This window comes from Mycteria americana, chromosome 2, assembly GCF_035582795.1.
Source record: "Mycteria americana isolate JAX WOST 10 ecotype Jacksonville Zoo and Gardens chromosome 2, USCA_MyAme_1.0, whole genome shotgun sequence".
In the NCBI taxonomy this organism is placed as follows: Eukaryota; Metazoa; Chordata; class Aves; order Ciconiiformes; family Ciconiidae; genus Mycteria; species Mycteria americana.
In genome coordinates this window covers 117,298,205-117,324,047 of record NC_134366.1, presented here as the reverse complement: position 1 = coordinate 117,324,047, position 25,843 = coordinate 117,298,205, and the positions used below count along the sequence as shown (strand labels likewise).

The window sequence follows — 25,843 nt, the reverse complement described above, 5'->3', positions numbered from 1 at the left end:
TGTGGATGAACAATAGTTAAGACAGAGCAGTCTGAGGGAAGGCAGCTTTACAGCCTTTTTCTTTTGCTTCTGCAAAACCAAACAAAGTAGACAGTAATGTCTGTTTTTGGACTGTGGTGCTTTTAGGAAATGTCATCATTTTCCCGACTCAATATCAAAGGGATAATTTAGAAAACAATATTTGAAGACTGCTCCCTTCAGCAATGTCTACTGAAGTTTTTATAAATGTATTTACAGATCCTATAAATATACTCACCAGCACAGGTGCAACCCGATTGAAACAATAATTTAGGTCATCTTTTTTTTCTGTTGAAGCATGCTCCACAGTACTTCACTCTCTGTCCACGCAGGGATAGCCAGTAAATTTTCTATTGAAGTGATATGTTTTCCTTGATTAACGTGTCAGAGATAACACAAACATTTGGTTTGTTTTTGACAGGTGGTTACGGACCATTTCTATCATTTTGTTCTTGAATAAACAGGACATGCTGGCTGAAAAAGTCTTGGCAGGGAAATCAAAAATCGAAGATTACTTTCCCGAATACGCGCATTATACTGTACCTGAGGATGGTAAGGTTTTTCGCCATGCAGGGATTGGACCTGCTGGCATAGCCCAGCCCATAGTTCCTCTCTCTGTCTCCGTCTGTCTCTCACACACACACACAAGTTCACAAGCACCCACGGTTCCTTAATGCAACCTGTTGGTCAGGTAAGGAGCGTGCCAGCAGCACGTAGCTTGGAGGTGCCCCAGCGTGGGCAGGGTCTGAAGGGGCTCTGGGTGCTGGGGGCGGTGTGGGGGGGACTGTGGGGGGCTGGCTCCAGAGCGCCTGCCTTCCCCTGTTTTGGAACAACCCACAGTCCCAGGAAAGCAAAGCTGCTGGGCATGTCTCTCCCCTGCCAGATGCTTCTGCCTCGGCCTCCCGCGGTGCTGAACTTTGTTAGGGATTCATTAGACTTATTTTGCAGCCATTCTGCATCCTCCAAAACTGTAAACTTCAGCCTTTGCAAATACTGATGAGAAGCCCAGCAGATCAGCAAGGGAACTGTAATGGAGGAAAACCACATCAATAAAACCAAAAAGAGCTGTGACAGTGGAGTGATTAGCATGGGTTTGGTTTCTTATCGTTTTGAGAAGAACAACAATTCCTGCACCACAATAACATGTTGCATATGTAAACTCTGGTATTATGCCAGTTTTATACCAGGCAGAAGGCTTCCAAATATCTCAGGTCTGTGTCTAGCCAAAGTGGTAAAACTTGCACTTTCTGACCACCAGCCTCTGCCTTACCCGAGTGATGCCCCTAGCGTAGTGCTTGCAGCCACCTGTCAGAAAAGGCTTTCGTTCTCCGCTAACCATCAACAACAGCCTAGGTTATAGAACTGAGGATGGTAGTAAGCTATTTTCAGCTTTCATTCAGGTCTGGAATTTCAGGAGTGTGATGCTGAGTTTCAGGTGGAGAGGATAAATAAACTGTCCTAAAATCTGAGTTAACCTGGCACCAATTTTATAATGCTAAGAACTTTCAGAAGAAATCTTCTGTCACCATCACCCAAATTTCCCTCTCCCAAACATACACCACATATATACAGAGTTTGGGTAAATTTTCAACATTTTTTTATAGTAAGCCAGTTGTCAGAATAAAGTAGCTTTTGGTGTTTCTCAGTGGGATTTCACAGCGGATATCCAGAGTGATCCAGAATATTCACACATGAAGCAGCTCTCTATTTTTAACCTGTAGTTGTTCATTTATTCTTTAATTTCAGCTGACATTATTTAAGGACAGCAGCACTGAACTCTAAGATGCTGCTGATTGTGCTGCTGCTCGATGTTTATCTCTAGCACTATAGATAAGAGTAAAAAATATGTTTCTATATTCTGATAAATTCTGCTCTTTACCATATTATGTTTATAAGCATCTGATTTGGTATCTTAGATGAGGAGCAATCACACTGAAGGGAAATGAATAGGTTATCTCTTCACTGTATTGATTTTTACACTTACAGTAAATATAGTTATTACATGGCCTAGATAGAGATGACTTCATCTGCCAACAAACAGTTAGTACTGACCAATGAGTCTCCCGCTCAACAAGAATTTAATCTAAGGCCCCTTGATGGGCTGTATATCTAAGTATTCTGCTGACTCGGGGCCTGGAAATAAAATAGATATTTTAAAAGATCTTTTGATGCTATCATTTTTTTCAAGTGTAATCTTGGACTAACCATTTTTAAACCCAAATTCCTGCCTGCAGAAGCTTTACTCAAGAGATGCTGTTCTGCTGCAGAAACTGAATAGCTCAGCTGCTTTTTCTAGTCATATTTTCTGATAAAAGTTAAGCCCTAACTCCCACTTGTTTTGTATCTATATGAACAAACTTGTGGATGTAAGTAAGCCTCTTTATGCTATGGCCAATGACATTGTTGCAATGATTTCAGCAATTTTCAGGTTCCTAAAATATGTTAAATGCATAGTCAGTTTTTACAGTACCCTTCTGTTTTAGAATTACCTATCGGGAATCTCCTGTGGATATTTAACATTTTAATTTCTATATTGAAGGACTACTTCCTCCTTATTAAATCTTTTATTATGAAAAGTAGATGATTGTTTGCTTTTCATGTTTCTGATGCCATTTATTTTTAATTGAACAGCAACACCAGATGCAGGAGAAGACCCCAAAGTCACAAGAGCCAAGTTCTTCATCCGGGATGAGTTTTTAGTGAGTAATTTTGATCTTATGTGTGATTCTATCATAGGAAATACTGGCAGATGGCATAGTTTATTTAGGGAAAACTGATGTTTTTTTGCAGAAAGCTAGAAGGAGAGGAGAATGTCTGACAATTCCCTAATTCTTTTCAGCTGCCCATCTTGCAGAACCTTCCCCAATGCTTGCACATTTTTATGCCCATGTTATATAAAGTCACCTGCCCTGCAAAGTGTCACACAGCAAGTAAGGGGTAGTGCTGAAAACAGTCGTGTGCCTGCCTGCTTGATTCCAGGTTCGGTGTGGGTGCCAGCAGCCCTCTCTCTGCACAGGGGGATAATGCTGAGCACTATTTCCATTGCCAGTTAGTGAGGTTTTCTGTGGTTGTCTTTACCTGTAAGATGCTACTGGCTGTTGCCTTGAATGTTTATTTGTGTATCAGTCCAGTCCGTGTTTAAGCTAATAGGCTTTTTTTTTTAAATCTTGCATTCCTCCAAGGCCTTTGGCAGTGGTCAGCTGGCAAGAGGGAATGAACAAAAAAGCAGATGTTATCCTTAAGTAAGATTTCTGTTGTGCCAGTTAGGAGGTTTGCCTCAGCCTAGGACTGGTGTCATGGCCCTACTGAGGAATCATAAGAAAGTTTCCTTGTCTGGTCACAGTTATTCTTGCAGGTTTCCTTAAGGTTTCCTCCAAAGCTGGAGCTGAAGAGGTGTTGTCTACATTTCACAGATATAAGCAGTGACCAGGCACACGATCACAGCCTAACACTGCTATTAGAAACAAAGGGCTTAGTCCAGTATCACTTACGGCTTCACTCATATCGAGTAGTTCCCGCAGTGCAAAGCAGTAATGGAGACCAGAGCCAAAGCTCATCCATCTTGCTCTACTGGTAGAAACTGTATGGGGGTGTTTGAGAGAACAAATTTAATCATTAGAATTGAGAATTTTAAAGTCATTATGCATTTACAAGTATTGTTAGGATTTACAGCTGTTGATGCAACAAGAAAGAAAGAAGCAATTAACTGTGTTCACACTTCAGGGATTTCCATTCACCACTTTAACCTACTGGATTCCAAGGAAAAATGTCACATTGCGCTGTGTTAACATAAGAGTTAGTGAAAAAAAAACCCACCTCAAGCCAAATCTCTCTTGTGGTAATGCTGAAATGCTGTGAAGCAGGTGACAACATCCAGTTTGGAAGGCGGGTCCAAGAGAACCAAATTGTGGGGAAACTGAGGTGAAACTCCCCACCTTTATCTATTTTATTTTAAAAAAAACACGTCAAAGGCAAGGTCCTTACCTGCCATGACTCACGGGCATTACAGAAGGAGGCCACCTACGAAGCAGGTAGGGAGGGGGCGTAGGCATTGCAACCACATAAAAAAACACCATGTGGCTGCGGAGGTCCTCTGCAGCTGCGGGTGCTGGGGGCAGGAGAAGCATTTGGGCCGGGGCCAGCACCTGCCAGCCGCCGGGCAGTCCCCGGGGCTCGGGCGTGGGGCCGAAACGGGGCCAAAACAGCTTTGCCCCCTTTCCCTGCAACCGCCGCAAGCTTGGTAGGGAGCATCTCCTCCATAAGCAGTGTTCGTGTGTCTCTCTCCTGGGTTTATGCTTGGTTCCTCAGCGTAAAGAAACAAAGGGACGTAGTCATTTGAACAGCTGCTGTAAACTCTTGGGCTGTTTGAAATGGAAGTCTTGCAAGCGAGGTGTTTCTGCTCCCGTAAATGGTCTGAACAGCCTGCATGTGCCCCAAGTAATGGAGGCCATGCCTGGGCCCAGCGGGGAGGGCACGGTGAGTGAAGGCTGAGTAGAAACAGTGACTGCGTTTCGTGGGGTCAGGCAGAAAAGGCTGAGGTTTTGGAGAGTGAGGGACAAAGGGGACAGGGGAAATAAGCTCAGCATACAGACTGGGGAGGGGTCTGATGTCTTTAGCCAGGTGCAAGGAAGAAAAGGTGTATATTTTCTTCGTTGCCCTTCTCTGGACACACTCCAGCACCTCAATGTCTCTCTTGTAGTGAGGGGCCCAAAACTGAACACCGTATTCGAGGTGCAGCCTCACCAGTGCCGAGTACAGGGGCACGACCACTTCCCTAGTCCTGCTGGCCACACTATTTCTGATACAAGCCAGGAAGCCATTGGCTTTCTTGGCCACCTGGGCACACTGCTGGCTCATATTCAGCCAGCTGTCAACCAACACTCCCAGGTCCTTTTCCTCCAGGCAGCTTTCCAGCCACTCTTCCCCAAGCCTGTAGCGTTGCATGGGGTTGCTGTGACCCAAGTGCAGGACCTTGCACTTGGCCTTGTTGAACCCCACACAATTGGCCTCAGCCCATCGATCCAGCCTGTCCAGGTCCCTCTGCAGAGCCTTCCTACCCTCGATCAGATCAACACTCCCACACAACTTGGTGTTGTCTGCAACATTTCCAACAACTATTGCTACACAGTAGTAGATGAGTATTAGGAAGGCAAAATACATCGGCGCCTGATTTCAGAATTGGTGCGGGGGCCTGTGGCCTCTGGGGGCTTGGGCGGCAGGCCTGGCTGCTCGGCACTGTTGGTTTTTAACAGGGGGAGCGGTGGGCGAGGGCTGGCAGGACGCATGCCCGGCCGGTGCCCGTGCTGCAAGGCTGGGCTGGGGAGGGCGTGTCCCATTCCTGGAAACGTATCTTGTAGGAGAGTCTACTTTCTTCGGCACAGGCATGTCCTTTCTCCTCCCAAGCTCTTCATGGAGGCAGCGTGCTCGTGCGCTCCTTCTTTAGGCTACTCCCCAGCCCCATTTTGGTGTTTTGTACACAGGGTTCTCCAGCTGCTGATGTTTTGTTTTGATATGTCCCCAGTGTATAGGTAAATCCTGTTAAAGCAGTGGCATGGCCCCTCTGGTCAGTGCTGGTTTTTAAAAATCTGAACCTTGGAGGTGGAGGAGCTGCTGCTCAAACACACAAATGGCGTGTTTGGCTCCTCACTGAAAACTGTTGTCCTGACCCCTGCAGTATAAGCATGCCAGTATTAAATGTTCCCTTTTGTGTTATAGGAAGGTAAATGTACTTTCACTGCTGTCCCAGAGGATATTTTTTTCCCCTCTGAACCGGTGCTAAATAACACGCTACTATTCAGAATGAGTTTTGAGCAGGGTTGAAAATATTGCATTTGTCCTGAAATGAGAGAACTACAGAGCTGTCAGGGGACAAAAAAAACTTAACATTTTGAAAATACATCCTTTGACATGCTTTATAAGTAACCAGGTATCGCCAGAACATTGTAGGCAGCTTACTACCATAGACGTTAGTGGAATCACTGCATGGCAAACACAAGCGAGCACTTAGTTAAAGAACACTTATTTTACTGAAACACAAGAAAAAGATTGAACGTTGGGTCGGTAAGGTGCTGTGCTCTCTACTACCCACGTCTGGGTGGCCCTGAAAGCGTTTGTACATTGTCCTTCAGTGACAGCGTATAACATTTAGTCCTAGAAAGAGCACGTCAGACCGGGATTCTGATCCCCCTCTCGCATCCTTACGGTAAGTAACTGCTGTGTGCAGGCCATGCGGAGATGTTAATGTGCTTGTTAACAGTGTACTGAGACCGTGCTGCTCGAAGGAAGCGCACTGGAAGGGATGAGGGCAAGCATGGCAATAGCAGCTGGAGGCTGCATATGTAGATCTAGGTCTCAAGCCATGCGGAGCAAAAGAGCCACAGATCCCTGTAAGAGGCCAGGGCCAAACTCCTCCAAGGTTTTCAAGTGAAGACTGACAAAGTGCAGCAGTAGTTGGAAGGCAGGCTGGACTGTCATTTGGGGGACAATTGTTTTTTTTCTCCAGGGAAAAAAAAAGGTTTAGTAACTGGTCTCTCCTTGCTGCATCTGAGTGGCAGCATTATACCACTGCTGTGCAGAACAGATCTGCAGGGAAAAAAAATGTAAAGCAGCTATTTATCAAAAATAGAACCTCTGTTGCACTTTGTACTGTTTTAACGTTAGTATCCTCGTGAATGTCCATGCACACCACTGTCTTTTCAGCCCTTGGGTTCCTAAGGGACTGATTTCCCAAACTTTACAAGACAACACTCCCCAACCCTTTCTGGGAGATTTGGAGGCCTGTAGCCTGCAGGCAGACAAATACAATCTACATTTTAATTGAGTTTCAGCATCTTGCCACCATTGCAGTAATTTGTAAACCTTTTTTTTTTCTCGTTTCATTATTGTTTAGTGTACTTCATGCTTTAAATATGGTCTGAACAACTTATCAATTGACTACATTATTAATATTTTTCGTGAGGGAAATCCTTGAACTAGGTATTGAGTGTAGCTTAGTAAGAAGACAATAATTTTTAGTATACATTTGGAAGCCCCCTATTTAATTAGTGTTGAATATCTAATGTTACCTAAGTTACCTGCAAAAATCTGCAATTTCTTGTTGATCTAGTTACGTAAATCAGGGCTTCTAAATGTCTACAGTTTTGCGTATCTGTAGCTGTAGGTATTTAAAAGGTCAATCCCACATGGAAAATAAATCACTGTGTTAAAAACATACAGTGTAGCCAGAGAGAGAAAACACTTTTGTTGTTTAGCCATTATAATTTGTAATAAAATTTGGAAAATATTTATAAAAATTATTATCCCAAGAATTGACCTTCTGCTTTCGTGACATTCTGTATATATTCTTCAAGATGATCTGGAAAGGATTTATATTTATCAGTCCTGTAGTAGCACAGAACAAAATTATGATTTTTTTAAATATTTTTTTAGATTCTGGGGAATTTTAACAAGATAACAACAGGTGAAGTGATGCTGGAGCTTAAGTTAGCAACCTAAAAAGTTGTGCAGTAGCCTTGCGAAAACTTAATTCTGTGTGGCCTGATGTTTACTGGATTTGTGTATGTTTTATTATTCTATGGGAACCCGTCCACTCTAGCGATAATTGCACCATGTTCTAGTCTCAGTAATGATACCAAGTCTTCAGCCGGCTTGTTAGGTGCGCTCAGGGGCCTTCAGCGTCAAGAAGCAGTAGGGTGCTCTTCTCTGCCGCTACTACCTTCACAGCTGGGAGGTTTTCAGTTTTGTGTTGCTGATTTAAAACAAGAGTTCAAAAATTTGCCACATGATGGCACCAAAAAAGAGGAAAAAAAAAAAAATCCTGGGACAGCTGTGTGGCAGACTGCAGTGCTGTCAGCAGCACAGATGAGCTGCACAGTGATGTGCAAATGATAATAGCTTGTGCAAATGATGGTAGCATCAGTGGCTCTTGCAAAGTAGTAATATACTGACCCCCCCATAATATTAGCCATAACTTTTATTTTTTTAATCTTTGTTTCAAATTTGTGATTCATGTTGGACTAGGCCGCAGACCTTCCTTCTTTTTATTTATTTATTTTAATGATCTCTACACAGAATTTCCCAGGTTTGTTGGTACTCCCTAAGTCTATAGACCGCTGAGATGTGAAACTTCTCCTGGCACAGCACCTGACCCTTCTTTTCCTCGCTCTTTCCACAGAGGATAAGTACGGCGAGCGGAGACGGCAGGCATTACTGCTACCCACACTTTACATGTGCAGTGGACACAGAAAATATCCGCAGAGTGTTCAACGACTGTCGAGACATCATTCAAAGGATGCATCTCCGCCAGTACGAACTCTTGTGAGGGGGATCACCGTGGAACCTGTGGTTTTAAATTCTTTGCTCCTTACTCTTTCTCTTGATACTACCCCACACAGGGTGGAAGAATATACTATAGAAATGTCGGTCTCCTCACTTTGTTTACTTTAATTATTTAACCTTAAAGCTGATTTGAAGCAAGTTTGGGTTGTTTTTCCTTCATGCTTTTTGGGACTATTTTTGTGCTTTATTTTGACATGCCACTTCTTCATCATTCCACTAAGCCCTTCGGCTACCTCTGTTCCCTTAGGTTTTGTTTTTTTATCTGAACGTGACCTGCTAAATTTTTTCCAGCAGGTTAACTAACGTCAGTTCAAACTGGTATGTCAGCTGGATGACACTAGTCATACCTATCCCTCTGTGTGGGTTTCCTTTTTAACATGACATTGAAGAGTACTTGATGGGTGAAAAAAAGATTAATGCACTTTGTATCAGGTTATTAAATACTGTTGAGGAAGTAGACACACAATGTAGCAGCACCACAATATTTATTACTCTGTCACAGTTTTTAGCATTTCTGAGTTGCAGGTCAACTGATAAAGTGACCTCCTCTTTTAAGCCGTTACTGGCACAGGAAGTAGAGTAGATAATGAGAGGAATAGTGAAGACAAAGCAATTTTTCTGGGGTTTTGGAGCTAAGTGTCTCTGCACACCTCAGGCATTTGAATTACAGCTACTTTTCAGCCTGTTGCATCTAGGCAGAAAATTTACCACCCTCACTTATGTTATTTGTGCTGTCCACAAATGATCCTTTTAGTTCAGATCATTCTTGGACAACAGTCCTCTCCCTATATTTTTTTTTTTGTTTTACTGCTGGTTTATTATATTGTACAGACTGTAAAATGTAATATTATTTTGTACAACTTTATTGAAGAAAAATACTTGTAGAAGATCTTTGTGCCTTGATTATGGCTGTACCTGTAAAATGAGCTAAGATGTAAGTATGTTTTTGATTGCGCTGTACAGCTTGATGTCAACCTTACCTGCAGCAGTGACTGGAGGTAAGAACTTTATCTGTAGAGTTTAGGGGTTTTTTTCTGGTTTATATAAAAATGCTCTTTAGTATAAAAATTATAAATTATGCAAATTAACCACTTACCTTTCCAAGTAAGGTATTACAGTCACCGGATGTTGCAGCAAACATGCCTTTCTCTTTTGAAGTCTCAGCTTTAAAACATTGGAATTCATTCAAGTGTCCAAATTGCAACCTGGTGTTGTTTTAATGGGAACCAAGGATTATTTTTTTTTCCTTTATATTTAGAAAATATGTTTGGTAATTCTTTGGTCATTCATAGAACTTCACAATTGCACAGACCGATTGTGAATGTGTAAAGCACCATTATATAGAGCTCTTCAATCTTTGTACCAACAGCGGCTTTCATTGTGCAAGTAAATAGCGAGAAAGAAGAAAAAAAAAAGGTGTATAAACCCTTGTGTCTGGCCTAAGAGAATTACAAGATGACATTTTTATTTCTCTTTTAATAAAGAGACACATTAGAAAATTGTTTTATTTTAAATATTGTAGAATCAAAATGTGTGAATATTTCTCAAACTTGAATAATTTATGCAAATGACATTCTCAAAACAAGTTGTGGTACAGTACAATATATAAAAAGCAAGAATTGCTGTAGCAATAAGGCATGTCCTTTTTAGTAACTATAACACTGCTTTATATTTTATACATAGGTGTTTTATGTCTGTGACTATATACTTTTCCTGTGTCCAAGATAACCTGTACAAATGTCTAAAATTACAGTTGCAATAACAGAAACCTAGAGAAGTGTTAGACTACATTACTTTATTAGAGTGTTTTAATCACACTTTGGACCATTCCCCCCACTTCATTTTAAATTTAGGGAGAGATAAAGAGCTAACGCATTCCCCACATTGGCATATAAATCAGCAGGTTTGATTAACTTTTTACTGTAAGCACCCTTATTAGTTATAAACCCCAATCAGTCATCTTTTTAAATTCAGACTACAGACGAATTGAGAACTCATTCCTATTTGACGATAAACAATCCCATTTTAGATACTATAATATGACCATTTCCTCTTCCCAGAAATGTGTATACTTTGATATCTGTATGTTCAATTTAGTCATCAGATATTTCCCAGAAAGTGAAAGGCGGGGTGGAATAAGCTAATAATAAACAAAATTCCCAAATGCAAAGATTCTCTCGCTTCCCATGCCAAAGAAAGTAATAGAGCGAATAACAGAAGATAGTCTTTTCTTTAAAAACAGCCCCCAGCCCAGGAGTTCGGGCTAGAGCTCCCAGCCTCTGCAGGAATGTCAGCAGGAAAACTGGTCCTGGTGTGAAATAGTCCCTCTGGTTTTTCTGGGGCGGGTGGGGAGAAGCAGTAGCCTTGTCGCCTCTTCCCTCATACACAGCACATGAAGACGCCAAGCTCAGATTTTACATTCTCCGCGCTGCCCTCCAGGCAGGGGCCTGTGGCCCAGCTCTGCAGCGTGCTGCAGCGTGGCTGGTGGCCTCCGCCTCCCCCCCGGAAGAGCTAGTGCAGTTCAAAACGTGACTCTACAATCAGTTAACAGAACTTGGCGGCCCTGCAGGAATCTAAAGTAATGCGCATTCCTATCCCTATCTGTCTGTAGACTGAGGGCCAAGACATAGGATAATGTTACTGCAGCTGTATTTGACCTTCCTTCTTGCAGAAGATCAGCAACTGGAGGGCCCCTCACCACACAGATCTCTGGGATGCAATAGGGCCCTCTTTTTTTAAGCTCATCATAGCACATCTTTTTAAAAATAGCAGCTTGAGGTGTCACCCGAATTTTTTTTTTTAAGCAGGTTTCAAGTGCGTATCAGCAAACTGGATCCACGAGCTTCTTCCCGTTGTTGTCTGGTAGACGATAACTGCAAATTGTAGTCAGCTAACAATTTAACATGTCAGGAACTGGAAGATTTCTTGTCCCAAACCACAGTCCCTTACATATGACATCCTAAAAAGGTTACGGAAATCCGCATCTCTCAGTGCTGATGTATCTAGTTTCTGCCTGACCCTAACAAACAGAAGTACGACATTAGAAGGGCCATGCAGCAATAAAACAAAGAAACGTTTCCAGTTTGCAGGACTGAGCCTCCACCAGGGTAAGACACTAGTGCAGATAAGTGATGAGGCTATAGGATTTACATAATGTACAGTTACGCTTTTAATATACATATTTGATACAAAAATTATAGCAGGAAAAGGACTCATTTGATTGTAGAATACAGTATTTTTGTACAGCATGAAACGTTCATTTCAGTTAATTATTTATCCTGTAGTAGTCATATCAGCTGTATAGGACTTCTATGGTATGTGTAAATGCAACCTGCCTTCAGACTAGCAATCAAATTAGGTCCTTTGCTGGCATGAATATAGTCTGATGTTTGACTGTTCTCAGCTTTGGTATTTCAGTGACTGAATGCAGATGTCTGGCTCTTCATACTGCTTTATGCTTACTGATTAAACGCTGAGCAAAATAAAATGGTGGCGTGAGAAGCTGAAAATGAGCTAGTATCAGGATTACAAGCAGAGCACCTGCTGCACAGTATATAGTAAAGACTCTGCTCTCATACGGAAGGAAGCATTTTTGGAGGGAGAAGTCAGCTGGTGTTATGCTGCCCTGGAAAAGAAATGAAGACTGTCACTTTGCTGTTACAGTGGGTTCTGAATCAGGAATAACACCACGGCTGTCAGATCTCCGAGTTCTAAATTCTGTGTTGGGTGGCAAGGGTTGGGGCCAGTTTCCTAGTACCAGTGCCTTCTCCAGGGGGCTGAAGAGTCCGTACCTTGCGGTGCTGGGCACTAACTGGAATATTCACCAGGCCAACATTAGCCCAGAGGCCAATCTTCCCTATATTCCATCTAGCGTAAATAGAGAGCTGGGCTCCTCATCTGATCTGCCTTCAAGAGAAGCCTAACTTTAGCTGCTGTAAATCCACCTGGAAGGAGCCTTCCCAGGCTAAAGTTAGGTTTTGTGAATGTGCCCCTTCCTCCCCCCCAAGTCCTCCTCCTACCCAGTACATGCTGCAAAAAACACGTTGGCTAATCCAAATTACGAACGTGAACTTCAACAACAAAGAACTTCATTGGGTTTTGGCTTGACTTTGCAGTTCAAATTAAAGTTTACAACGGACCGAGGCCGAGTTAAAACAGTAGCGAAGACGATGCAACTTTCATTAGCCAACCTCTTGTTTTGCAGTGAAGATGCACTGTCTGGCGTGTGCAGAGAGCGTGTGTAGTTTGAAGGCAGCTACTCTCAGGAATATGGAATAAACAGAACTACTTTCAACAAGAAATACTAACCGTTGCAGAAAATGGATTTACAAGTTTGGGGTTATCTGTGTATTGAGCAGCCTAAACTCAACAGCAGTAAACATACACAAAAGATTTCCCCCCCAAGGCACAGGCTACTCTGTAAACAGATTGTAGGTTTTGCTTCTTACTCCAAGTTTCTAGGAGTTCTGTTTTATTTTTGAACTGGGAAACTAATTGATTTACCTCTAAGGATATACTGAGCACTGGAACTGCCTGCGAGAGCATAACCAACACACTGTATAAATGTGAATTGGAAATGAGGAGGCAGACTATTGGCGTGTGACAAATGTTTTCACTGTGTGAAGTGGTTAATGCACAAGTTTGAAACCACGATCACCATGCAAGAGTTTGAGGTGGATACGGTCTTGTTTTCATAGTTGGTAAATCAACCAAGCCAAACTAGTCTTTCTACTGTTCAGTGCACAATACTGATTATTTTTACAAGTCAATAGTTTACAATGCACCCTCTTTATAAGAAAATGTTAGATGCTTGTACCCAGATACTAATTAGACCTTTAACAGCATTGCTTTGTACCACACGGAACATGTGGCTCCCACAGATGTACTTTATAAAGTGGATGCAGTGTACTGAGTGGGTTGGGTGGGTAGGCAACTTTTTTATTTTTTTGTTTTTACAGGTAGAATCAGTTTTAAAATATAGCTGACTGCCATGTTGATTTATTTATGAAAGTTATCTGACAAAAATAAAAAAATTAAAACTTACCATGATGAAACTAGGATTGTTTCTATTCCTCCAACTGAATGACGGGACGCTGATTTCTGGGATTTTCCCAGCGTGCAGCACTTCACAAGCACTATGCGTATGCCCACTGAGAATCAAACGGGGATGAAACCACCATATCAGCTAGAACACAAAATGGTAAAGCACAGAAATTAAGTCTTAACTAAAAAGAAATTGAGCTTAAACCCCCTTTTTTTTCTTCTAACAGCATGAAATGATGGCAATTCTAATATTCTCACAAAGTGGTTTGTGTAAACATCTGTTTTCCAATAAGACATGTTGATACTGTAGTATTAATCATACCCATTTGGCCCTCATCCTAAATACTGGACTTTTTTTTTTGGCCATACAGGTCAGAAAAACAAAGGCAATAGCATGCTGTTGACATCCCAAACAGAAAAACCTTGGGTTTAGTAAAGCAATGCTTTTTTCTTGGCTAAGGGAGAATCTTGTACTGCCAACCTTGAGTGAAGACATTTATGCAGAAGGAAACATCAGACCATTAGATTTTTAGGGAATACTTTGACTTTACATTTTCTTGTAGTTACTAGTTCAGCAAAAGCAGTACTTTCCAAGTGTTGGAAAATAGTGGCTTTCTACTAGGTTTGTCAGTAATCTACACAGTACGTAGAGTACAAAATGCTAAACTGGAGGTAACAGCACTGCAGCAGACTTAAGAGCACCAGGACTTACGGCCTCTACCTGGGAAGCCCAGCGGAATCAAGGCCACGATCGCGATGATCCTCAGGGGAGCAGCTCTAACAAGCAGCCTCTCAAAGGCCTCATTACAGCGGGAGCAGCTGCAGTCTGTCTCAGCTAACATCCTTTCCAAAGTTTTTTAATCTAATATATATATCCACGCTCACATCCCCCTCCCAACCCACGCACCGATACTCAAGTTCCTAATATATCAAACCTTTTGCGATGCTTCTTGAGACAGTACATCATACTTTTCTTTAAATGGGATGTTCTTCTCCTCTGGAGGAGCAGAATCTTCTCCGCTGCATTCAGCATCACTTTTCCGATAGAGAGGGTAATGCTGGGAGACATCCAAAGCAAGGATCAGTTGTTAACGACCCAGCCTTTCTGGAACAGTAAAAAATACACTAAAAACATGTCAACGTGTTGCCTCACCCCACCTCTAACACACCTGTAAAAGGATGGGTTCCGAAGCTGGAAGCTTTTCCACATCACTGCACCTTTTGTTGGAATGATTCGGTTTCTGTGAATAAAATCAATCCGTACATACTGTCTTCACCTATGGGTTCCATAGGGGTGGGAAGGGAATTAAACAATAGCTAGGCTTTGAGGGGTTGGGCTTTTTTTGTTGTTTTGTTTTTTGCAAAAAGCAGTATCAGCTCAGAGTACAGCATTTAAAGACTGTCCAGTGTTTAAGAACCTCTACTGTGGATGGAAGGGGAAATGCTTTCATTTCCCTTTCTGTATATGCTGCAAATATGGTTGCACTCTCTCTGAATGCAGAAAGCAACAGCAGAATCTCACTGCACAAACAAGGCAAAACAGATTTAGGGCAGCCTGAGAGAGAGAGCAGTTAGAGTCTAGTGATTTTGCCACTGGGAGCTGGTTTCCTGATTGACTGCCAACCCAGTCAATTCGGCTGCCTACCATGCACCCAGTCGGCCTGTGAAAAACAGAAGAGAAATGAAATGCAAGAAGCAATTGGGTTTGATGAAAAAATACTACAATTAAAACATTACTAGGCTATCAAGACAGGACTCCAGTAGAATCAGAAAACTAAAAGAATAGGCTAGCTTGAAGGATATAAACCAGAGCAATATGCATGAATATAAATGCAGGGATTATTATGTATCTTAAGTCAAAGGGAGGGTTACAGAACTTCTGCCATTCCTTGGAACAGAGGAAATGACACCCTCTGTTTCTTGGCAGCACTGACAAGGAAGTTAACACCATTAACACACAGCAACACAGTTAATAGTTAAGTAGAAATGGTAAGAGGCAAATGAGGAGAAGAAAGATTTGCTAACAAGTTGCAATATCAATTGGAAGCAGATTTCTTTTTCAGGAGAGTCGTAGTTATATCCTGACTATTGCTGCAGTATCGGTATTCCCATTGCAGCAGCCGAGCTGCTGGCTATAATCCAATCTTTAATAAATTCTTACCTGCTGGGAGCAATTCAGTTTGTGAGAAAGCGCCACAAGCTTTGCCTCTGAAGTACGGCAGACAGCACAGCCATCACCCTCCATGGCTACGCTGTTCACTATGACAAAGCTGGAAAATACCAGGGAGCAGGCAAAGAGAAGGGAGGTGGGGAGGACAGGAAAGCATTTGCTATTCATGCACATGTGTGGGATAAACTTCATTTTATAAGATGCAAGTGTTCCAAAGTTGGACACAGCTCAGCAAAACAGCAGAAGGTAACAGCTTCCAAAATCACGTGCTATAAATCTTGAGTATCCGTTCCGTAGCTGTTTCTCTACCCGGTAGTCTGCTTTATAATCGGTTGTTGATTAGGTTGGACAATACCCTGTATGCTACGCTTCACGTTTACACGTCAAGATTTTTTTTTAATATTATAACGGATACTTAAGTGGTATTCTAGTGGAATGTTAGAAGCCCACTAAGCTGAATTCTGAGGGAAAGGAGAATTTGCTTCTCTCCCCACACACATTTTAGATCTCAGAGACATTATTTTAGACATTCAATTTCTTCAGAACAACTGAAAAGCAAAACAGCATCGCATTTGGCTGGCTACCCCGAACAAACTTAGTTTCGTACTTTGCGGTCTCTCACACAGAAAACAGGATTTTATTTGTAACAGAAAAAGATTTCCCTGTAGATTTCAAATGAACTTTGAACTTCTGCCACAAGTGTCATACCTGTTTAGTCACTCGTTCAGGACTCAAGAGATACATTCCCAGTTCAATTCAGTATGTTTTACAGACATAAATGAGGTGAATGCTTCCACTTAAGAGATACTGGTCAAAACCACAAAAAATTGAATTCTCTTTTATCAAATTAAGTTGCTTTTATACCATAGATTTGTTATATAATAGTTTACCCGGGAACGTTTCATTAATAATGCAGCTCATTTCAGTTAATGAATATGATACGAGACATACAATCTGCGGCTGCATGCAAAAATTCTGCTGTGCCGTTTTATCAAAGGGGACATGGAGACATTCCTTAATAGCTATTTAAAACAGCTGAAATACATATCTAGAGGACCCCAAATCTGCACGATGAACAACAGCATTCGTGAAGCTGAGAGATCTTCCTAAAACAGACACGCCATTTTTAGACCTGCTCAGAATATTTTTAATGCTTGCTTAATTACAGGAACCAGTGTAAACCCGTAGGTTTTGAATTTTACTTTTGCATGACTGATTATAACCTGATGGCATACATGCCAAATGCAGAGTGGCAATGGGTCTTTGCTTCATGTATCTGAGGTTTAAAGACAAATGCCTTTCCACAAACCCGCTATTGCTTTCCCTCATCGGGTTCCTGCATGGTATCTAAAGGTAACAAAAGGGCACACGGCAGACAACTGCAGCCACAGACGCACAACTGGGAGAACAAGCTCTGTAACAAGGCCTACTCGAAGCCAAAACCAGCTTGTGCATTTTTACCCCACCCTGTGGAAAAACCATGGACAAGCAACTGCTATGTTCCCAAATTCCTCAAACGAGTTAAGTTCTGCAGACTAAAGAAGTTATTAAAATTAATGAAACTCTTAACTTGTAAGCACAGAGGGGGTTTGTGCTTCTTTACTGAATCCTATTCTTCTGTTATGTTTACAGCCATGGGTCATTACCAGCTGCAAGGAAGTAAAAAGGCAAACCAGAGAATTTGATTCTGACTCCACGGTACTTTTCCATTTAAAAGGAAATTGTTACAATTCACCTAGCTCAAAGTACAGCTTCCACTGCACATCAAACTACAGGTTTGTACAAAGTGTTTGATGTTTAAGGTATCACAAGCTGGATACAAAGTTTAAAAAAAAAAACCATAGGCTCCAAGTTAAACATTCCAATACTATTTCATTAGAAATATCACTTTCAGTTCTCAGTTTTCATCACTTGGGTCTGCTAGTTCAGTAATCACTACTCTAACCATTGAAAAAAAAATTAAATATACTCACTTTATTCCTTTTCGAGTTATTAGCTTTCCTGAAGTAAAGTTGAAAACCTTTTCAAATCGATTTACCTTGTAAGTAGTCATTCTGTGTCACAGAGCAAAAAGACAACTGAGGTAAGAAATTGGCATTGTAAATCATCTGACACAGTTGCTTTACAGTTTGTAGACCATTTGTGCAGCTTGCTGCTCCATTATCTAGATCGCACATTCATTCAGCAAACTCAGGTGAATGCTCTGACACCCACAGTGTACTCTGTCCCAGTCACGTCAGGGTAAGCACAGCCATCCTATGGAAGTACCACAGGGCGAGGGCACTTACTTACACCCTTCTATGCCAAGATAATGGGAAAGGGAATATCCTCAGACAAGACCCCCAACACAAGCAAAAGCAGCTTCAAGACTTCTGAACTTCACATATGCTCAGAGAAGCACAAAAGTAGCCTGAAAACTGCTCTAAAATGTATTCTTAGGGTGCATTGTGTACAGATGAATACCTTCTAAGATCGTGCTCTAAATTACAATCCCTTCTAATTTGGTTATGATCAAAAACTTTCTGTATAAACACACAAGAAGTCACTCAGACACAAGACCAATTACTGTATGCATGCCGACACTTCATTCGTGGCACTTGCGTACTCCTTTCACTTGACAAGACTTACTCATAATGAAATCCAATGTCATGATTGCCAACGATAACCACGAGCTCAGTAGAAACTGGATACTTAAACATTTTCCGAAATCTCCTGACATCATCTGCCCACGCCTGCATGAAAAAAACAAATGGAGAAATTAATGCTGTTCGACAGTATCAAAGGGCACCACTCGCATATAATACAGAAGCACACACTCAGCGAGATGTTTACACTTTATAAGTTTTATATGAGGGGGAAAAGTGCCAAGATACTACCAAAAATGAAGGAAAATCACACCATTTCAACTCATATCTAAAACATTAGAAATTCTACCAGTAGGACAACTATATTAATATTAAAGAAAGCCTTGCATACCTAGTCTGCTTTCTTCTGCCATACATTTCCTTCAAGAAATCCTCATTTTTTGAAATAGGAGAGCTGTTGATGTCATACCTGAGGTGAGCTCCATTTTCCTTCATCAAAGACATCTCCCAGAATAAAAACAATATCTGGCTGCAGTAACCATAAGGCAGTTTGGAAAGATCTCTCCATTTGCCATTCCCTGAAAGGAAAATACATACCCAGTCATCACGGCCTAACTTCTGGATCCTCAACTCTAAATATACAAACACAGCCTGGCAGGAACAGGAAGATGGCTCCTACACACTGAAAGCGCTAATATGAAATTCATATCAGAAATCAGCTTTAAGTACAGTAGGTGCATCTTACCTGGTGGGTAATTCCACCACAACACAATCAGGACCAACTCATGCAAGAAGTAATACCAGCTTGTTTATTTTTCATTACAATTCCATTAAACAGCAATTAATTAGAACAGTGAATTATTGCACATGTTTTACTATGCTACTGTTTCTGCAGCAAAAGTTTATAATGTTCATATCATGGTAGAATTAGTACTTTCTTTCAACATTCTGCTTTTTCTTCTTTTGGACTAACAGAGACATGGTTTTATAGGCATATGATTGGATTATCTTTGGTTTTAGATGTGATTTTGCCTCTGATTCTTCTACTACAGAGACAAACTTCTACCAGCCTCCTTATCTCTGCAATTAAAAGTATTAACTATTGGGACATCCAGGTTATCTGGCTCATTTTTAAGGCATTCTGTAAATAGTTACATACTGGAAAAGACTATCTGACCCATCGAAAATGCTCAGGCATCTACACCCACATACTACCTGGACACTCAAGACTGCACTGCCTCAGTAAGTCCCATTCATTAACCTTTCAACACTGGTTTATTATCCAGCGCAGATCTAAATAGGCAAGTCAGAGGCAGCATGCACACTTCTTACAAGTACCACAACATTGGTTTTAAACATCTGTCCCATTAGCTATTATTAAAAACTCTAAAACCAGGAAAGAGATTATTCCAAAAAATTATTACCTTCTTAGCTTATCCAGCCAATGTCCTCTGATTTCACCAAGTAGGTGAGTATCAGCTAAAATTATGGCCTTTAGAACTGAAGTTGAAGTCTCTTTTTTACCCATGTGAGCTCCACTTTTCACTTCTGGCCATCGACATTGAAAAATTACCACATAATAAATTAAAAATTCACAAAATATTAACACTGAGCTGACAAAGCACACAAGTTTCAGCAGGAAACAGAGCCTCTTCTTCAAAAGAAGATTCTTCACAGCAGTCGAGCTAGAACTCAGCATTGCGGTACCAGCATAAGACACTTTCCCAGTGGCTCAGTTCTCCTCTCTCAGGTGAAAACAGTAGGGGCGAGTCAAAGGATCATGTTGGGCTTCATATCGGTACAAAATCCCTGTGGAGAAAATACAAAATAAAATATTCATTAGCCAGCATTCCCTGTGAAAAGCTACCATGTAAGGCCTAGAGCGTCAGCTTCTTGTCACCCTGAAAGATTTGGAAATATGTAATTGACCTGAAAAGCAAAGTTGGTTTTCTCCTTCAGGTACACAGACAGCCATGCCGTTGAGCACAGAACTGCACTCTCTCCTACCAGGACCAAGGCAATCAGTTTAAAGCCAGCCAGGACCTTGGTGCATGATGCTTTTTTTAAAACTATACAGTGAAAACACTGTGAGTAGGGGTCAAAGGTAGGTAAAGATAGAGCTTAGCTTGAACAGCAGCAGGAAAAAAAAAAATCCATTAGGATCCATATCATCCTGTCCACTGCAATGCCACGTGCAACCGCTTTCTGGCACAAGTCACATAACATGACTACGCCAAATCAATGTAATTACCACCTTCAATACGGCTCGTTGTAATAATCTCCAAGAACCAAAAGCAATTTACTATCCCAGAACAAGTTTACCAGAACTTACCAGGAACACAGGTACAGATACTGACTAGTTAACTAACACTGCTTCATTTCTAACAAGGGGAAGACAAGAAATATCTAAGCCTCTGAAACAGAAACTGCACTACAGCTGAAGAGAAATGTGGGAAAATGAGCCTAAGTTGGTAAGCTTACTGTATTTACTGATTTCTTCCACCTTGGATAGTTTGTAACCCAAACAGGGAACTTACCCCTTTTGAAACTACAATATTATTTTCTGCTATTTTAAAGGCTAATCCAAAACAAATGTCTTCACTGATAAGCCACAATTGTAGCAGGGCTCATTGATTGTTTTACTTATTCACAGGCATTTAACAGAAACTCATTATTCCTGGTGTAAAGAAGAAATACCCACACTTTCACAGTTGTGTCTCTTCTACAGTCCTTGGCAGAAACACTTGTCCAGTGCAAGTGCCCACAAGGAACAAGTATCCAGCTGAGAGGACAGGGATACAAGCCTTACTTTCAAGTAAGATCACTCAGGTTCCACATGCAACCTCTCAGGGTTTCAGTCCGAGGAGTACTGCCTGTCTGAACGACCCACTTTTTAAAGGTAAACAGTGTAGCGTGGTCACAGTAAAAGGGACTCCAGGAGAGCTGTAAGGATGTTACTTCACATGCTCATGAACAAACTTCTAGAGAAATCCACAAAGAAAAGTCTTGTCCCTACCCAAGAATGGGACTGCAGTTTTGCTTTCTACAACAGAAAAATTCATACGTAGGACTAATATCTAGGATATTAGCAATTACAGAACACAGTACTCAGACAGTGATTAGCAGCCAATGTTCATTTGAATTGATTAAAACTGATTAGAACTGTGAATAGTCAGTACCTTTGAATATTTAGACCCTAAATATCAGGAACACTAGGACAAAATTACAGAACCACACAAAATTAGTGGATCTTTTCTAAAATCCTGGTCTCAGTTACATGCAGAACATGCAGAACACAGAACAAAATTAAACTGCTTTACTGCCCTATGCCCTAGCCCATTTGATTGATGTCTCATGGAAATAAAAAACTGACATGTGATTATTACCTTATTTTTCCAATCAAAACCTCTTTTTGATAATAGCCACTTATTTTCAAACACGAGCTTCCCATATCACCACTACAAAGTACTTATTCAAGACAAAGAACCATTAGTCTGCATCATGTAACATTTCTAATATGCATTATTTAACGTTAGGATGACTAATACTTAATTGCATGCAAATCAGTTCTAGCTAACTTAGTTTAGCAGGAGAAAGCCACTGGCCAGACGTCACAATTTCACAATACGGAGGAACTACACATAAAGGCTAATTACCTTGTTTAATATTAATCTCATGTGCACTTTAACTAGCAATAAAAATCAACAAGATCTTGTTTGTACATCTCACAACAAGGCAAGATTAAAGCAGAAATGTCTGTTCAACAGACACAGCAACAAGGACAAAAGATAGGTAAATTCTTAACTAAGCACACAAACTCATATGGCCTTATCCTGCACTAACTGCACCTACCCCAGGATTTGGAAGTAGACTTTGGTAGTCCTAGATAGTCTCCTCTTTCAATAAAAATAGTACTAATTTGGACAGAAAATGCCAGTAAGTTGTTTAACTTGCATTAGGCATGTCAAAAAAAAATACTATAAAACCAAAAAACCCTATGACTCTTCTTATTCACAACCTACACAAAACTCAAAACAAATAAAACCTGTCATTTTACTATCAATACCTATGCATTCTCTAGAAGCTTTTCATTACATTATTTTTCACACATCAAATTTCTTCGGAAGCTGTCCAAACAGCTACAGAGCTGCAGCAAAAAGCCAGTGTTACAGATCAGTGAAAAAAAAAAAAAAAAAAAAAACCACCACAGATCTTCAGAAGTAAAATGATCCCATCAAATGAAAAAAACAAACAAACAAACAAAATACCCCAACCAACCAAAACCTGCAATTAGTAGAAAAGAAAAATATCTTCAAGGCAAAACTGCCATTTTCAAAAGTCACAAGCGGCAACTGACACAATCAGAACCACAAACAGAGCCGGTCATTTCTACACACATTCCCTGTCTCGGCATTTCTGCTGCTAGCTGTTACTATTTTGGGAGTTGTGCCACAGATTTGGAAGATGCCAGAGGTCTCCCATCTGCAGCCTACATTTCCAGCTTTCCTGATAGTGAAAGAAAAAAAGAAAAAAGGGGAAAAAAAGGGGAAAAAAAAAATTCACAGAAAGTCAGTGATGCAGAAGGAGCTGAAAGACAACTCCTACTACTGGCTGACAGAAACCCCTGCCTACCTCACTCTGCCAGCTGCCAGCCCATGGCTGCTCGCATCCCAGCTGAACTCTTCGCTCAGAACTGTGGCTGCACATCTCTGCGCACCAAAGTAAAAGCTGTTTAACCGGAAACCAAGCACATGCAGTAGTAATCCCAACCTCACATACGGGTACCCAAGGACCGGAGACCCACATCCTCTCACACATGATGGCAAGGTCAAAAATAACGCTGTCAGGCTGCACGCAGGCTGCAAGATGGAGCTGTGGTTCAGCATGTTGCTGTACAATACATTGCTACTACTCCTCCTTGCATGGCTGATTATTAAGATTAGACTAGAATCTGGTTTCTTACTAGAGCTTGAGGATCTCAGTTATGAGAAAAGACTGAATGATTTCTCACTGTTTCTTGTTCTAAATATATGGGAGTGGCCTGATGCAAAACTGATTTTTAAAAGTTTTAAAAGCTCATCATACAGGTGAGATCAATATTTTCACCATATTATTTTCAATTTTTGGGGCAGAGAACATACTCTGTAATGGAAAACTCTGATCTTCAGTAGCTGGCAAACAGCAAAATTCTGCTAGTCATGACAATTTTGTATTCAGTCAACATATACATTCTTTAGGCAGGGAAGAAATAACCTTGAACTTTTCCTCATCTACATGTCTTAAGAACCATTCTGTACAACATTTAAAAATCAGCCTGTGGATGAGGACAATTACTGATTCATTTAATAATGTCACCAAAGTTTAAACATGCTAGAAGTATAACTTTATACCACAAAACGGTGGGAAAAAATGCTCAAGTGACTAGCATGCAAAAAGAAGTTTGATGCTTTCCTTCTCCAGCATTCATGGTTATTTTGCTTACTAACAAATATTAGATACATTTTTGCACTTAAAATACTTCCATCATACATGCTATTCTTCCTATTTTCATCCATCAAGTTTACTGGCAACACAGACTTGCATCACTCCTCTTCTCTTTCCCATCTCTGTTCAGACCATTATCCAGCTTCTATTTACCCGTGAGCCAAGAATGAAACAAGGGAAACCTGATACAATGGTCTATAGCCAGACCAGGAAGAAAGTGGTTCTGGAGCTTTGCCCCCTCTCTTACTTCGTGAATATGTAACTCTGAACACCTCATATGCTTTGAGGCCAATTTATTTAGTAATTTACAGCTACGTAAAACTGTCTGAAGAAACAAAGTGGGATATAAAAGTCCTAAAAATCCTACTCCTAGTCCTATCCCTAATGAGTGTGCAAGTATTTTTATTAAGCTAAAGAAGCTGTATTAGGTTATAAGCAAGTTTAGTATTTCTAACCTCGTGATAAAGTTTCCACTCTATTTTCCCATCACAATGTCACAAAGGTACAGATTTACAACCTTCAGACAAATATAGTTCTATAATGTAACTATGTTAAACTTTTGTGAAATGTAGTTACAAATAAGTTCAGGTTCAAATCTCACAAGGCTGCCCTTCTGCAAGGGGCACTTGCAACTGGGAGCTGTCTCTTATCATTCCAAGCTCTCCCCCTCTGAAGCAACGTGACATTTCTACCTTCTGAACTGTGACTCTCTGCACTCCAGTTTCCTTTCAGCACTTCAAATACTGCACTCTTCAATCAAATAACAGCTTCTGATGAATTGTTTTGATACTGCAAGACAACTCTGACCCTTCTTTCCCAACACACTCTTTCCAATTCTAAACCCTAAATCCTTCCTTCATCCACACATTTTAACTTCTTATTCTGATTAAAGAAAAACTCCAAGCAGGGATTTAGCATTTTTCTTTTAAGAAATCCCTTTGTAATAATTTAATGATAGAATTAATTTCTGTCTGCAGTGGCACATCCTTAGGGCTGAAATTCATAAAGACTGCTGAATCTACAGATCTACTTTGATTTTATATAGTTTACAGAAAAGGATAAATTGGGAAATTCTTCAAATTAAAATACAAGGATTTTATTACATTCCCATAAACACCCACAACCACTCCTGCAACAAATGTACTTTACAAGTGTGAAAGAGTTTTTGAAACTTAGTTGAAGTTATACAGACCACAGTTTATTTAAAAACCATATAAACAAAAATCAAAGGCACAAAATACAGAAACATTTCAGAGCAGCTTGTCATACTGAGATCATATTATTGAATCCACAATATTATCAAAATGCGATACTACATAAGCCATGGTAGGTTTAAATGTTGCAGTAAGTATAAAAAAAATGTGGAAAATCTACTTGCCATTAAATTAATTGGTAGTTACAAATGTGCTGTAAAAGGAAGTCCATACATTACACTTATTTGTTTCAAGCACTTTTCATACTGATTATTCAGTTTCACAGATTCCTGTACAGCATGCTTTAGATCTTCTACCTCTTCAAAAAAATCCTAGAGAAAAGCAAAAATATTCATCTTAAAGTTTCTTTCAAAGACATTCTCAATAAGAGCTAGTCAGCATTTCTGTTGTTCCCAAGTTCAAAGACACTTCCAATATTTTAATTAATATATGGTTGAGTTATGCAAACACAGCTACGGCAAGACACAGCAATCAACTATAACCTTACATAATAATTTAAAACTTCGCTCTGAACCCATAATGCAAGCAGAATTCAAGTTATGCTAGAGCCTGAAATACAGACTAATACTACAAAACATGAATTAAGAGAAGGAAAAAACATTGCTTTACCAGAAAGCTACAAAATGACAGTCCAAAATGGCAAGGCAATAATGTCAACCTCATCTGTGCAAAAATATAGCTCTGTGCGCTGAAGTCAGCCAGTAGCTGACCATTAACTTTGAAGATCTGAAAGTTGCAAGATTATAAAAAAGGGACAACAAGCAAGGAGAGAGATGAGGAAGCTAAACTAAGGACAATGATGTTAGCATTTGAACAAGACAATACTAAAGAGTTTAAGATGGAAAAAGGGATACCATATTTAGACCTAAAATATTTTATATGGTTTTAGACCTTAACTGCTTTGTAAATTACTAGTATCAGTTTAGAACCTCAAGTACAACTACATTTTGTTAATGAATACCCTATTTCAGGATAGGATCTATTACTTATGA

At 40.5% G+C, this 25,843-nt stretch overlaps 2 protein-coding genes across 8 annotated transcripts in view; one reads left to right on the top strand and one right to left on the bottom strand.

Moving 5' to 3' along the window:
- GNAL (G protein subunit alpha L) overlaps positions 1-9,821 on the top strand; it is a 202,887-nt gene extending 193,066 nt beyond the window's left edge. For all 3 annotated transcript variants that reach the window (XM_075494346.1, XM_075494347.1, XM_075494348.1), the window contains 3 exons: positions 440-570; positions 2,650-2,717; positions 8,192-9,821. In XM_075494346.1, the coding sequence (XP_075350461.1) occupies positions 440-570; positions 2,650-2,717; positions 8,192-8,338 (346 nt within the window). In that variant the 3' untranslated portion in view covers positions 8,339-9,821. The remainder of the gene's footprint in view (positions 1-439; positions 571-2,649; positions 2,718-8,191) is intronic.
- Positions 9,822-11,797: 1,976 nt separating this feature from the next.
- MPPE1 (metallophosphoesterase 1) overlaps positions 11,798-25,843 on the bottom strand; it is a 31,748-nt gene continuing 17,702 nt past the window's right edge. For 4 of the 5 annotated variants that reach the window (XM_075494352.1, XM_075494349.1, XM_075494350.1 and 1 more), the window contains 9 exons: positions 19,578-19,962; positions 18,623-18,731; positions 18,197-18,300; positions 17,542-17,622; positions 15,560-15,668; positions 14,568-14,639; positions 14,334-14,456; positions 13,400-13,540; positions 11,798-11,980 (listed from right to left, as the gene is read on the bottom strand). In XM_075494352.1, coding sequence (XP_075350467.1) covers positions 11,798-11,980; positions 13,400-13,540; positions 14,334-14,456; positions 14,568-14,639; positions 15,560-15,668; positions 17,542-17,622; positions 18,197-18,300; positions 18,623-18,731; positions 19,578-19,852 — 1,197 coding nt within the window. In that variant the 5' untranslated portion in view covers positions 19,853-19,962. Of the gene's footprint in view, positions 11,981-13,399; positions 13,541-14,333; positions 14,457-14,567; positions 14,640-15,559; positions 15,669-17,541; positions 17,623-18,196; positions 18,301-18,622; positions 18,732-19,577; positions 19,963-25,015; positions 25,146-25,843 lie in introns of those variants that run through there. The other variant, XM_075494351.1, reaches the window with a different exon arrangement.